Source organism: Columba livia, chromosome 3 (genome assembly GCF_036013475.1).
Source record: "Columba livia isolate bColLiv1 breed racing homer chromosome 3, bColLiv1.pat.W.v2, whole genome shotgun sequence".
Taxonomy (NCBI): Eukaryota; Metazoa; Chordata; class Aves; order Columbiformes; family Columbidae; genus Columba; species Columba livia.
In genome coordinates, this window is record NC_088604.1 from 49,092,321 (window position 1) to 49,105,924 (window position 13,604).

At 38.3% G+C, this 13,604-nt stretch overlaps 1 protein-coding gene across 4 annotated transcripts in view; it reads right to left on the bottom strand.

Moving 5' to 3' along the window:
• REV3L (REV3 like, DNA directed polymerase zeta catalytic subunit) overlaps nt 1-13,604 on the bottom strand; it is a 122,192-nt gene that overhangs the window by 15,028 nt on the left and 93,560 nt on the right. For all 4 annotated transcript variants that reach the window (XM_021298199.2, XM_065056660.1, XM_065056659.1 and 1 more), the window contains 3 exons: nt 7,027-7,142; nt 1,559-1,677; nt 817-935 (listed from right to left, as the gene is read on the bottom strand). In XM_021298199.2, coding sequence (XP_021153874.2) covers nt 817-935; nt 1,559-1,677; nt 7,027-7,142 — 354 coding nt within the window. The remainder of the gene's footprint in view (nt 1-816; nt 936-1,558; nt 1,678-7,026; nt 7,143-13,604) is intronic.

The following is a 13,604-nucleotide window of genomic DNA, read 5'->3' on the forward strand; positions in this document are numbered from 1 at the left end:
ACACAGAAATTTGTCATGGCAAGCTACTTAAGGCACATCTCAATGACATACTATATCCTGTTTTCCTTACCACTCTAAAGGTTACTGAAACAGAAACTAGAGTTATTTTTAATTTGTTTACATGGCTTTTTAACCAAGTGCAGTTTTGTGGAAACATCCTTCTGTATTAAGAATATCCCCACTGAATACAAATTTAAAATTTCAGCACTAAACCAAGTTTCGACCTAGCTGAAAAGTATTTAACTTTCACAGAAATTATATGTGTGTCACGAATGGCTTTCAGAGTATTATTGAGTTTTATGAATTGTTCATATCGCACAATACCAAATCACTCCAAGAGTGAAGCCCAGTGCAATACATGCCATACAAAGTTATTTTTAAGCAGCTACAGTTACCATTTCAACATCTCACATGCTATTTTTAAGCCTAGCTTGGGTGATATGCACTGTGAAGTAAATCAGAAACCTGACAGTTCAATAAAAGTCCTTCTGAAGAATAGTATATGGAAAATAAAGACTTTACAGAACTTCAAAACAGTACATCTATTCAGGTGCGTTGAAACTGTAACTGAAAATTTGTTTTGTTTTTGTGTAACTTAAACAGAAAAATACACAAAGATGAAATACTGAGGGTTCAACTACACAACAGAACAGAACAGCAGAATAAGCTCATGTTGCTGCATACAGACAGTTCTGGTACCTGAGCTAAACTGATTATTTCCTCCTGGATTGATTTTGGCTTATACCTATCCCATATTAAGAACATGGCCTTAAAATAAATAAATAAATAAACATATATATATTAGTAGATCATTACCTGTAGACATCTGCCTTATTATCAAACCAATCAGAGAGAACTCGAAAAGTAAATAAAGGAAAACGTTGATGAAGAACATGAAAGCCCACGTTTTCAAAAGTGTAGTTCATTAGATTCACCTAGAAAAATACAGAGGACGTGTCAACTTGGATGACTGTCTTTCATATTTAAAGAAATCTCTTTTAAAAAACTGTAACAACTAAATTTATTAACTTTTGTTAGTATTCTTTGTTTAAAAGGTAAATATTTATACTTAGGAGTCCCTAATTATTTACAAGTCAGGAAAGAATATCCTCATCAATTGAAAAGAATATGTAGAATTAAGTAGATCACAAAGATCAGGTCTAAATTTGTTCAGAACAAGATTTGTAAAGACTGAACCACCTGAGCATTAAATGTAGGGTCATAAACAGCAAAATAATGAATAAGTCTGACAGCATAAAGTAAGTTTGAGTATTTAATTTAATAAAAGCAGCACACTAGACAAATTGCTAAAACAGGTAAGTTGTTCTCAGAATGCACAAAGGAATATCATTAAGAAATACAACTGAAAGATAAAGGCTTCAGCATTTTACGGTTTTGCAACATGCAAAACCCATTCTCACAAGGTGGCAGACTGCTCTATTTACAAAGGTGTACAAAGAAAGAACAAAAAGTTACATAAGTTACATGAAATTTTCCAAGTCTACAGTAACAAAAAACCCCCAGTAAGTCAAATACATTAACCTTTTAAAAACTTTACCTCATGTCTCATCATTCTCCAAATATTTAAGATAATTCGCCCAACAATATGTATTTCACTCATTGTATCTGATCCATATTCATCCAGCTCAGCTGCGAATCTGTTCTCTTTCTTTTCATCTAAAGACATCAAAAGAGAATATAGGACAAGCTATAGGACAGTCAAGACCACATCAAGTTATGTCTCTTGCAATTTGAGCTCTCTAGAAAAATAAGAATTCATAAAGGCTGTTACGAATTGCATAAGGTTATTTATTTACCAGTCTTCCACACAATCTCTAAATAAAACTCCCCCAGGTTTTTCTGCTCTTGCATGTCCCTCTGAAGGTTAACTCTTTCTTTGGCTTCACTGAAATGGCATCCATAGCGAATATATCAGTTAAGCAAAGCTGAATGTTGAGAGCTCGCTACACACACATTAATGCACTGCAGGGTGATTTCTGCCCCAAAGATTTTATAACTCAAGGCTTTACTTGTAATGATCTTATATAGTTGGAACCAGGTCATGGGAGAGAAAACTCAGCGCCTTTCATACAGTAAAAGCAAACCCACTGCAGTGGGAGCAGGTAGACATGAGTTCTGGATAGCACAGAGACAGAAGGAAACAGGAAGGAACAAATGCAGAGGCAGAAGTAGCACTCTCAATGTTTTAATAGGACAGTGGTGACTACAATACAGGAATGATACCCTCTTTTGCAATTTGTTGTTGTTGTTGTTGTTTTTTTTTTTTTTTCCATTTTGTTTTGTTTTTTTTTTTTCCATGCTTTGAAATACTACAACACAAGAGAAGACAGTCTTTTTGCTATAGGTTTCTTCAAACTGTCTATTTTTCAGGCTACAGTTTTGGCACTCTTTCCTGAGTTTACCTTGTTATTGTTAAAAATGTACAACACAGTTTAAAATTCAATATGAAAACACACTACTATTTGATCCTCTGGTCTTGTTCCTTCTTACTAGTTTAATGGAAGAGACGGTACTTGGAGGCAATTTTCCCTTAATTATAAATCCATACACCTTTTTCAACTGTTGTGTACTCTGCTACTACTCATCAGATATCTCTGTGACCTTACTAATAAAAAGCAGAACATTTTGGACAGAGTGTAGACATGTGGCTGCACAACATTTTGCAATAATGATCAGAACTGAGCAATTAGTTCCTCAAACAACCATGATGCATATTTACTCTCGAAGACAGAAGTAAAAATTGCCTGAAATTCTGCAGAACTGCTGTGAAACATAATACAGACTATGTACACCGATCCTTCAAATCTGTATCATGTCAATCAAAATATGGTTAAGAAAACCTACCTGTCATTTAATGACCTTATCAATAAATCACAGAGCCTTGATAAAATTTAACAGACCTTTTCTACACTTTGTGAAAATGCATACCATCTTTTTAACCTCCTTATTGTTTCAGATTTTTAAGGAAGAAAAATAGCAATTTCTCTTTTCGTGTCTGGATGCAAAAAAAGTCCCACATGCAGCAACACTTTTTCTTTCTCCTGCAGTTCAGTCAAAAAAGAATAATTACTTACCTTAGAGTAACACTAGTTCTTAGAAACATTTTAAGTGTTACGTATTCCACTTCTGCGTGTGCATCTACCACCTGGCACAAGAACATCTGTACAACTACCAGTGCTGTGGACATTATGCTTATGTCCTGCACACCCACTTCAACTCTATGTCCAAAGACATTAAGGGCCACAATCCTGGTTTCCTTTACTAGAACTGAACCAATGTTGTGTGGGACTTCACAGTTGTAGGAAAGGAAGCCCAACTGTGAAATACATAGGGACATCACTAATAAGAACCATACAGTTCTGAGAGAAGTAACCTTCCTTCTTTGAGGAACTTGTTATGTGGATCCCAATTCCAGTGACTTGAACAACAGCTTATGTCATGAAGATCACAGTATCACAGTATGTTTGGGATTTGAAGGGACCTCAAAAGATCATCTAGTCCAATCCCCCTGCTGGAGCAGGAACGCCTAGGTGAGGTCGCACAGGAACATGTCCAGGTGGGTTTTGAATGTCTCCAGAGAAGGAGACTCCACAACCCCCCTGGGCAGCCTGTTGCAGTGCTCTGGCACCCTTACTGAGAAGAAGTTTTTTCTCAAATTTAAGCAGAACCTCTTGTGTTCCAGCTTGATCCCATTAACCCTTGTCCTATCATTGTTTGCCACCGAGAAGAGCCTGGCTCCATCCTCATGGCACTCACCCTTTATATATTTATAAACATTAATGAGGTCCCCCCTTAGTCTCCTCTTCTCCAAACTAAAGAGACCCAGCTCCCTCAGCCTTTCTTCATAAGGGAGGTGCTCCATTCCCTTAATCATCTTTGTTGCCCTATGCTGGACCCTCTCCAGCAGTTCCCTGTCCTTCTGGAACTGAGGGGCCCAGAATTGGACACAATATTCCAGATGTGGTCTCACCAGGGCGGAGTAGAGGGGAAGGAGGACCTCTCTCGATCTACTAGCCACCCCCCTTCTAATACACCCCAGGATGCCATTGGCCTTCCTGGCCACAAGGGCACAGTGCTGGCTCATGGTCATCCTGTCGTCCACCAGGACCCCCAGGTCCCTTTCCCCTACACTGCTCTCTAATATGTAATTTCCCAACCTATACTGGAACCTGGGGTTGTTCCTGCCCAGATGCAGGACTCTACACTTTCCCCTTATTAAATTTCATTAGGTTATTCCCTGCCCAACTCTCCAGCCTGTCCAGGTCCCGCTGGATGGCAGCACAGCCTTCTGGCGTGTCAGCCACCCCTCCCAGCTTAGTGTCATCAGCAAACTTGCTGACAGTACACTCTATTCCCTCGTCTAAATCGTTAATGAATATATTGAATAATATTGGCCCCAGTACTGACCCCTGAGGCACTCTACTAGATACTGGCCTCCAACTAGACTCCGCACCATTGACTACCACTCTCTGGCTTCTCTCCTTAAGCCAGTTTGCAACCCACCTCACTACTCTATTGTCCAGACCACACCTCCTCAACTTAGCTGTGAGGATGCTGTGGGAGACTGTGTCAAAGGCTTTACTGAAGTCAAGGTAGACCACATCCACCGCTCTGCCATCATCCATCCACCTTGTTACATTGGGGGACTAGCAAGTGCTTTTTGGATATAAGTGCTGATTCTGCATCAAGTACAGTGCAGACACAGCTGTCCTGCAAGACAAGAGTTGTGACTCAGCCTTTGAGAACGAAAGCAGAGGCACATTAACTACCTGTACCAAACTGAAAAGATTGTTCAACCATACTTCTAAAGTAGAGCAGCAGACATCTGCAATCTTTAGAGGTTTAAGAAAGCTTTGATTGTAACACTTACCATTCCTCTTACCAAAGACATTGCAAATCTTTAAGTGGAAGGGCTCAAAAGTTTTTCTGAACATCCTTCAATACCTCTGAAGCTTGTACCCAGAGGCATTATTATTGCAACCAGTACATTGTCTCAATTTGAGCTATCAGGGGAATTCAGCAACAAGCTTCATGCAATTATTTATTATTCCTGAAGAACAAATTTGAGACCTTTGTGCTGAAGAAGGAAACTTATGACCTTTGATGGCCAATTAATATTTAAACTGCCATGTATTCCTGTTTTCATATATTAAGTAAGGTCCAGTTGCCAACAAGTTTCAACTGAAGATGTAAATTTGTTCTTATCTTTTCTTGTCCCTGGGAGGTCTCTACAACACAGACCTTTTCTAAACAGGTCACAGGTATGAAAAGCATCAGATGATTTTGAAGGCATCAGAAGAGTGCACAGACATTCAAACCTCAAGGAAGGAGTGTGTTAACATAGCTCTTCCAACTCAGGACATTCTATGATTATGTTCTCCTGGCCAGGCAAACAGGATGCCAACATAAAAAACGCTATTGCTATGCTGGGTAAGCCCAAAGATGCAACTAGCCCAATATCATCTTTGCTCAAGTACCCAAAAGCAGATACTTCAAGAACAGCTAAAGCAGCTATTCATAGTCTCTCTAGAATTCTCCCAGCTTCTAACCACTTGTGGCTTCCTCGGCCAGACATTATTATAACATATATAATAGTTCCCAATGGATTTTTCTTCCAAGAATTTATCTCCTCTTAAAGCAACATACATTTTAAGGATTTGTACTTTCTTGTGGCAATGAACCTACGAGCTCAACAACCCAGGGCTGAAAAATCAACTCTTATTCTGTAGCTGCCATTTGCTGGCTTCATTTGATGATTTCTGGTTCTTGCATTGGAAAAGCCCACAAAGAAGCAATCCATATTTCCTTGAAATTGCTCACAATTTGATAGGCTTTTACCTTCCTTACACAGTTTTGTCTCTTATGGATTCCTAACTTAGTAAATTACAAGACACATTTGGATTATTCTTCTCATCTTTACCAGTTCTCCTATATACATTTAGACAGGGGAAAGGTTATGAAGAGGCTAGGACCTCAGTATTGGAGGTACAAGCAAACTACAGATTTTTATATTTACTTTTATTGATTTATATCTTCCTTACCTCATAATTCCAAACATCTCATCTGCTTTCTCAACTGTTACAGAGTAACAGGATCAAGTTTTTAATAGGACAATCACAGGAAAGCGCTTCTTATTTCATGGCTATTTATTTTCAGTAGAGATCTTTGGCAAGAGCCCTAACAGAAACAGTTTTATTTTTTTTTTTTTTAATTTTAAAAATCATATCTCCACATCGTCTTGATGACTGCTAAGAGCTACAACAAATTTTTCAGACAGTTTTTAATTTTACAAAGTCATCTTGACTCTTCTCGGGTGCAACACCTTTATTTAGCTGTTCACTAACTGCATTCTTCAGAATTATATCTTCTGTTGATTGGCTAAGTATAGACACTAGACTTACCACTCTCCTGGATAACTTTCCTGAGGTTTTCAAGGGAAAAACCTAAACAGATCTTTTTCTGAATGCTGGAGGAAAGCATCATCACTTGGGCCAGTAAAATTTGCCCACAGTACAAGAACGGCTATTGAAAGCAAGAATTTTATTACAGAGCTGCTGATCAGGATGAGTGCTGCTAAGGGCTATCTTTATGTCCTCGCATCCCAGCCAGAGACTCCACAAATAACGATTATGGTATATACCCTGAATGACATAAACACAGGACTGAAGCCAAGGAGAAGCAAGAGAAGGTTTGGCAGCAGAAGCATCTCCCAGAACTGAAAACTTAACACACATGACTCCTGAAAGTGAGTCTAAGCTTATGGATACAGGACACACCCAGAAGTAGAATATACAAGGAAACTGAAAATTCAGAAAACACTGAAAACCAGAATCTCATTGGTATTTCAAATTTGTGTGTGTGTGATTACACCTGTAACAACACAACAGCAACAACAAAAAAAGAGGTCCATCTGAAGAAATAACTATGTATTTATTTTTTAAATTTATTCATAAATTTTAACTTGTTTCTATTGGAAATAAACTGAAACCCTACACAATAACTTACCTGGCACACGAGATATCATCTGGCATAAATCAACATTTAGTGCAGCAGCCCTCTGTAAGAGATAACCCCAGGAATGCATCTGGACTTCATAGCCTAACAAAATGTCTGGGTCATATCTAGAGAGGAGGGGAAAAAGGAAAATGAGCTTCGTATTATTTAAGAAAATATTTTCCACGAACAGGCTATAAACAGGATTTCATTCTAATCATGCTGAGTTTAAAAAAGAAGAGGTCACAATGGGTTTCTATGAAAGCAGCATCTGGACCAGGAGACAACCTTTAAAACAGACAATCTTTTAGGATTTTCAATAACATGGAAGAGAAAACAAATTTTAGAAGGAATATTTTAATTGGATTTTTTTTTTAACATACTTCTATTATTTCAGTCTTTAGAAATAAAGATAAAAATCTAGGTCTAACCAGGTTTTATCAATTGAATCAGGCTGTATTGAGCATAAACTGAAACCTAGCAACTGGCACAAGACAGATGCCCTGTCCTCAAACTGCTGTACTTTTTTTTTCTTTATGAAATAGAATTTGCTACCAGGCTACTTGAATGTTTTGCACATAACACTGTGTCATGCATACTGCGGTGTAGTTTATAATAATCAGAGGACACTTTTGGTCCTAAATGGTGAGTCTTTATTGGGAAAGTTTCAATCCGCAGTTGAGTGAGAGCTGTCAAAACCGAAGCATGGAGAAAAGCAACTATCTAGAAATTCTATTTAAAAAAACTCTTCCTTTAAGATAACCTTCTTTCTATAAGATACACAAAAACAACTCATTTTATGCTGTATTCCACTCCAGGGGGAAAATTTTTCTGGTGTGGGTATGACAAAAAGAGAAGTCAGAATTGCCTTCTGACACAGTCACTGCCCATCTTTCAACCAGGTTCAGAGAAAAGCTGACTAGACAGAAGGACAAACAAGGTGGCTTCAAAGTCAAAGCACAGGTAGGAGTTAGCTCGGAGGAGCCTGTATCACCTACCTTTTGAGCAGGCACTATTAAAACCAGAAGTCATGTTCTGGTCACTTGGCTGAAGAGCCTAAGAATGATTTTCTTGGGCTGGACAGAAAGAGACTGGCCAAAGTAACACAAGATACCTGTTGGTTTTATAGTCAAAAGAGAAAGGTAGCTTCACTAGGAAGAATAGCTGCTTATTTCAATGCAACTCAGATAAGCGGTTTTGCGTTCCAGCAGGCAGCATCCAGTACAGCTGAATGACAAGAGGGCAGCTGTCAGGCAGTAGAGGACTGGATGACAGGCTGCAGGTCCTGTACCAGAGCCTGTGCTCAGCTCCACAACAGGATGCAGGTTTGTAGACCTTATTTCATGGGAGAAGCAGGCAGAGGCCGTGGCTTATGAACAGCACCTCCTATGAAGCACCTCTCTGTGCTTCTTGCATCCTTAAATGCATCAAAACATGCCAACACTTTCTGACACTGGACAGGAGAATTCCCCTTCCCCAAATCCTAAGTTAAAGTTGTATCACAGACATTACAAATGAAGCTTCAGACTTCACTGCAAAAGTGTCTTCTCTGCTTGCATGTCCCAGTCAAAGGCAGATGACAACTCACCTTGAGGTATTAACTACTCTGAGAATAGCTCCAGAAAAGAGCTTTTCCACACTTCTGCCATGGACACTGACTTCTTGTGAAAATTAAAAGGAAAAGTTTTTGAATATTCTTACTCAGCATGGCTATCTCATTATTACAATTTGGGCTTTTGCAGCAGCCAGCACAAGTTGCAAAAATCCCTTTCACCACTTCTACCTGTGAAGGAATGGGTTTGATACAACTTCTGGCTAAAGCAAACGACTCTAAAGTAAGTTTTTGATTTCTAGCATTCTAGAGAAAGTAAAAGAACTGGCACTTTGCATTAGGGGGTATTTTGCTATCTGCTGTTAATGCCAAATGAATGATTCTTTGTTCTTGAAGACAGAAAGCAACCATCTGAAATGGAAGTAGTAAATTTGCTCATTTTGGAAGCCTATTCTACCAGTGGTACAAATCCAAAGCTACTTGGAACAATTTATGGACAAACTAATGAAGCTAGCCTACAGTTCCTTCCAGCAACAGAATCAGTGTCAGAAAGAGTTATGACCACTTGCTGCACAAAATACAATCACTGCCAAGTGAGGTTCCAAAAGTATGAATAGCTCCATCTAAACTTTGAAATAAAAAGGAATTATGTAATGGTTTATAGAGTCATAGAATAAATGTTAAAAAATATTAACATATTTTCACTTTAATTCTTGCAGCTAAACTATTCTGGTCCTAGCATGTTGCAAAACACTATGGATTATTTAAAATGAACGAAAATCTTACAGAAGTAGTAATTTATGTTCATATTTGAAAACTGGTTTCACATAATTCAAAATGGAAAATACGTGGAGATTTTACACAAGGCAAGACACTATGCAGATGGGTTCCATGACAGATGTAAACGTGAATGAGAAACTTGTGAAGAACTGCTTATGTGGTACACAAAACAATATTCATTATGCCAGGAATCTGCTTGCTCTTTCAAGCCTGTTCTGAACAGAATCATATTGTTTGGAAGTAGCATGTTGCCCTAACTATATTGGCAGCTACCACCTGTGACGAAGGACAGTTGCTTTGGGTTTTTCCTTCCCCAAGTAGTGCATTACCTCCTTTGCTTCCTACTTGAGCAAATTTCAGTAGGCTACTACATTACTACTGCAAATACCCCTATCTGTATTGCAACTGAATCCAACATTTCATCAATTCTTGAGTTAATCTTACTATTCTCTTTTAAGCTAACTAATAAAACAACCTCTGTAAACCATACGCGTATAATCTCAGGAACTGATTCTCGAGTATCCTTCACATGTGAAGATGTTTTATAGGACAAGACATAAGTTTATGATATTTTCAGATAGATGCAATCTATTTATACAAGAAAATGCAGGCAACTTAAATATTACATAATTTAACAAAATTTAATGTAAATTCACATGCAGATTGGAAAGTTTATCACTCAAAAGATTTTTTAAAAAAATCAGCGTGGTAGTTTTGAACTCAGTCTTGCTTGTATAGGCCATTAGGGATTGCCTATGATGGCACATAGCTGAGTCATAGGGTATCACTTGACAGTGCGTTCCTTACTCTGCATTTTCTTCCCAACTAGACTCTGCATATGCATTAAGGAGAAGGTCTCATTTCAACAAATTTTGGCATCTCAAGTTTTCTAAGTTGGTCTCTTTATTGTCATTGTAAAAAGAACACCTCTTTGGGTGAACTATTCCTTACATTTTAGCTACCTCTTGCATTATGAGATCCTGTTCTTTCTGTTTAACATACATGAGGACGAGGGTAGCTACTCAGACACTGACAATGAAATTTAGATGTCTAATTTTGCCAAACGACTCTCATACAAAGCTACCTACATGGAAAATCAAGGCAGAGTAGCTAGCAAATGGTAAATGCAAACCCTACTGTAAATTCCCTGTAAACGTAGTCCCCTAGTCTGGTTTCCCATATTTAAAACTTAGATTCAAGAGGTATCCTTCTGAAAGCATGAAAAATGATAAACACACCACCAGGAACTGAGTTTCTCAGATCCTGCAGTATATGCATTCACAACCTATATGCACAAAAGACTACCATTAGTATTAAAAAATTCAGGGATGCTTACGTATTTTTCTTGACTTTACAACCAAAATAATTTTTGGCTAAGTGTATATCTTTGAAGGAAAAAACAATAAGACTGTAATTGACTAGAACTCCTTTCTACAGGACAACACTTCGGACCCCAAAATCCTGCACTACAGTAGACATAAGATCTACCTTATACGACAGGTTTAACAGACCCATCAGATTTCTTGCATCTAACATGAGGTGCTGCTGTTTCTTGCTTCTTATTTCCTTGATGATCAACTCTGTCTCAATCTATGGAGCAGAAGTGCCCTCTCCTGCAGCCCAATTGCATGTATAAGCTGTACCAATGGACCAGTGTGTCACTTGTTGAGATCCCCTTTAGTATTCTTTTTGCTATCAGAGAAGAAGAGATACCTGGAGCTAAAAGATAACATTATTCCAAATGGGAAAAAGAACAGGTAAGCCCAAGGTTTATCTGACGTGAGCTCAACCGAAGTCTGTCTCTCTATTGCTTTCTTTCTCCCCTTTTCATGTGGTACCAAAAAGATGACAGGCTGTGAGATAAGGAGAGGACAAGTTCTATGTTTTTCATCATCCTCTCTTCTCCTAATTTGAACAGTATACTATCCAGTTGGTCTTCATCATCAGTTTAAGCTGTTTTATTAAAAGAAATTGTAATGAGACCAGCTTTTACACCTGCAAGAAACTAGTAAGTTGTAATACTGATATTTGAAAGCTGCTGGCTAGGACTAACACGCCAGGAATAAGAGGCGTGCCTGCCAACATAGCGCTCTTTTGTTAAAAGGATGGGCACTGATATTGCTTTGCATGCTATTGCCAGTCCCTCCGCAAAGATGAAAAGCAGCATTTATACTGGTAGGATTTAAAGACGACAGCATTAGCATTCAACTCATAACATGCTGCAGAGAGAAGAAATGCAATTATTTTCCTTCCCAGCTAAGTTGTATGTGCTGTTATACCATTTCTTCCTCTTTCTCATTTGACAATTTCATGAATGACTACTAAAGCTCGCAGTTACACCTTCCCTTCTAACATGTGTCTGGTTTTCCTGACCGCTATTTTGCTTCCAGCTAAAAATCAAAAGAAAAAGGGGTGGGGGTGTGTGTGTGGAATTAGGCCAGACCTATGATACAGACAAAAGCAGTAACTGTGCATGGCAGCAGAATTCTTGGTTACTCAAACAGAAAACTAAAATCTCTGAAAACATTTTTTCCAGTATGCTTTGCACAATAAAAATCCATAAAGTTGATAGAGGACATTAAGGAAAGATTTCTACAGGAAAACATCACAGAAGATGATATTGGCCTGGGAAAAGAAGGTTTGATTAACACAGCTCTATTTTAAAAAGAAAATGTTGCTAGGGTATTTACACAGGAACAAATATAATGCATTGTAACCAATACAAAAAATTGATTAACATCATACTCTACAAGAAAAACATAATAAAAAATGTGTAAATGTTAAGAATTAACAAGTAATTAATTTACAAATGTTTTAACCTCAAAAATCTTTAAGAAAAGTCTTACAACTTCATACTCCATTTTTATACTTTCATCGGAAACAACTTCCATGGGGACAAAGAGCTGTGGGCAGCTGGTGAGCCTCAAGTAGCAGCAAATTTGCTACTTTATTTTTTCCAAGTACATCCTGTTTCCACATCCTCTGAGCGTCACGGAGATAGGGATTGTGCATTCCCACATGAATTCCCCAAATTTTACTCCTCACACGTCTGCAAGACCAGCCCTTTTTTTTTAATCTGGTAGTATTTGCACTTACAGAAGAGAGGCAGAATTTGCCTTAAAAATGAAGGAGAGGCCCAGACATTTAATTTCTCTTTCATGGGAATCCATTGCTCCATCAGGCTTGGGTATGTCTGTTTTTCCTGTGGTTTTAAAATCTCCAAGACAAACATTCTTGTAGCATTCCCTTCCTCTTCCTCAAACAGCCAGTTTTCCTGCATGTTGCACTGACTGGTTTGTGGAGCTATGTGAATGTGTTTACTCTTTTTTTCTGCCTTCAGGTTCAGACAGATAGGTGGTTCTGTTTTACTTATCAAGAATACAGATTCTCCCAATTTTTCTCCCAGCTCATTGCAGCTGACACCTTACGATAAAGAGAGGATCTATTCAAGAATGCTGTTCAGGCAGCATGACAGAATCCTTAGGGGTAGCAATATAGGTACAGGCTCCATTTCTAGAAAAAAAAATAAACAACAATAACCTTTCTGACAATTCTGAAGAGCCTACAACTTGGCTCTCTGGGCTTGTAGGTCATCCACACTGGCTGGACAGGATGGAAAGGAGGTTATTCCTCAGCTGTTCTATGCCAGTTTTGAGCTGAAGTCCTATTTTTTTGTATGTAGCCAGAGGACAGGTTACCAAAGAAGGGAAAATTGGACCTATGTAGGTAAAGCTTCCTCTCAAACTCTAAGGCAGTTGTCAGGGTACCAAGAAACACTTTAATTATACTTTTCTTTGTTGCAAGTCCATGTTTATTCTTCCCTTCCTACTCCAAACTCACCTCTATGGCTCTTGCTTTCAAATTGTTCCCTGTCTTTCAACCCCCAAGCAGCTCAGTATTTCATTACCTTTTAGAATTGAAGAGAATTCTCAAATTCCTTTTACAATGATGTGCTCTCTTTTAGCTGTCTCTACACAGATTTTGGTACTCACACTTGTAAGTACTCCCATTTTGCAGCTGAATCACTCTCAGTAGTAATCTCCTAGAAATCAAAGTGCTTATTCCTCTCAATATTTGGACAAATCTGCTCGTTTTCAGCATAGATGAAATCACGGACCACAATTCCAGAGAAACAAACAGATCGTCTTCTGGTCTGCAGACACCAAGATGACTTATTTTCATTTGCCAGCTGCCCTGACTTACTCAGAAACAACATCTACTAATTTCACAGAAGAACATTTAACCTGGTATTTACTTT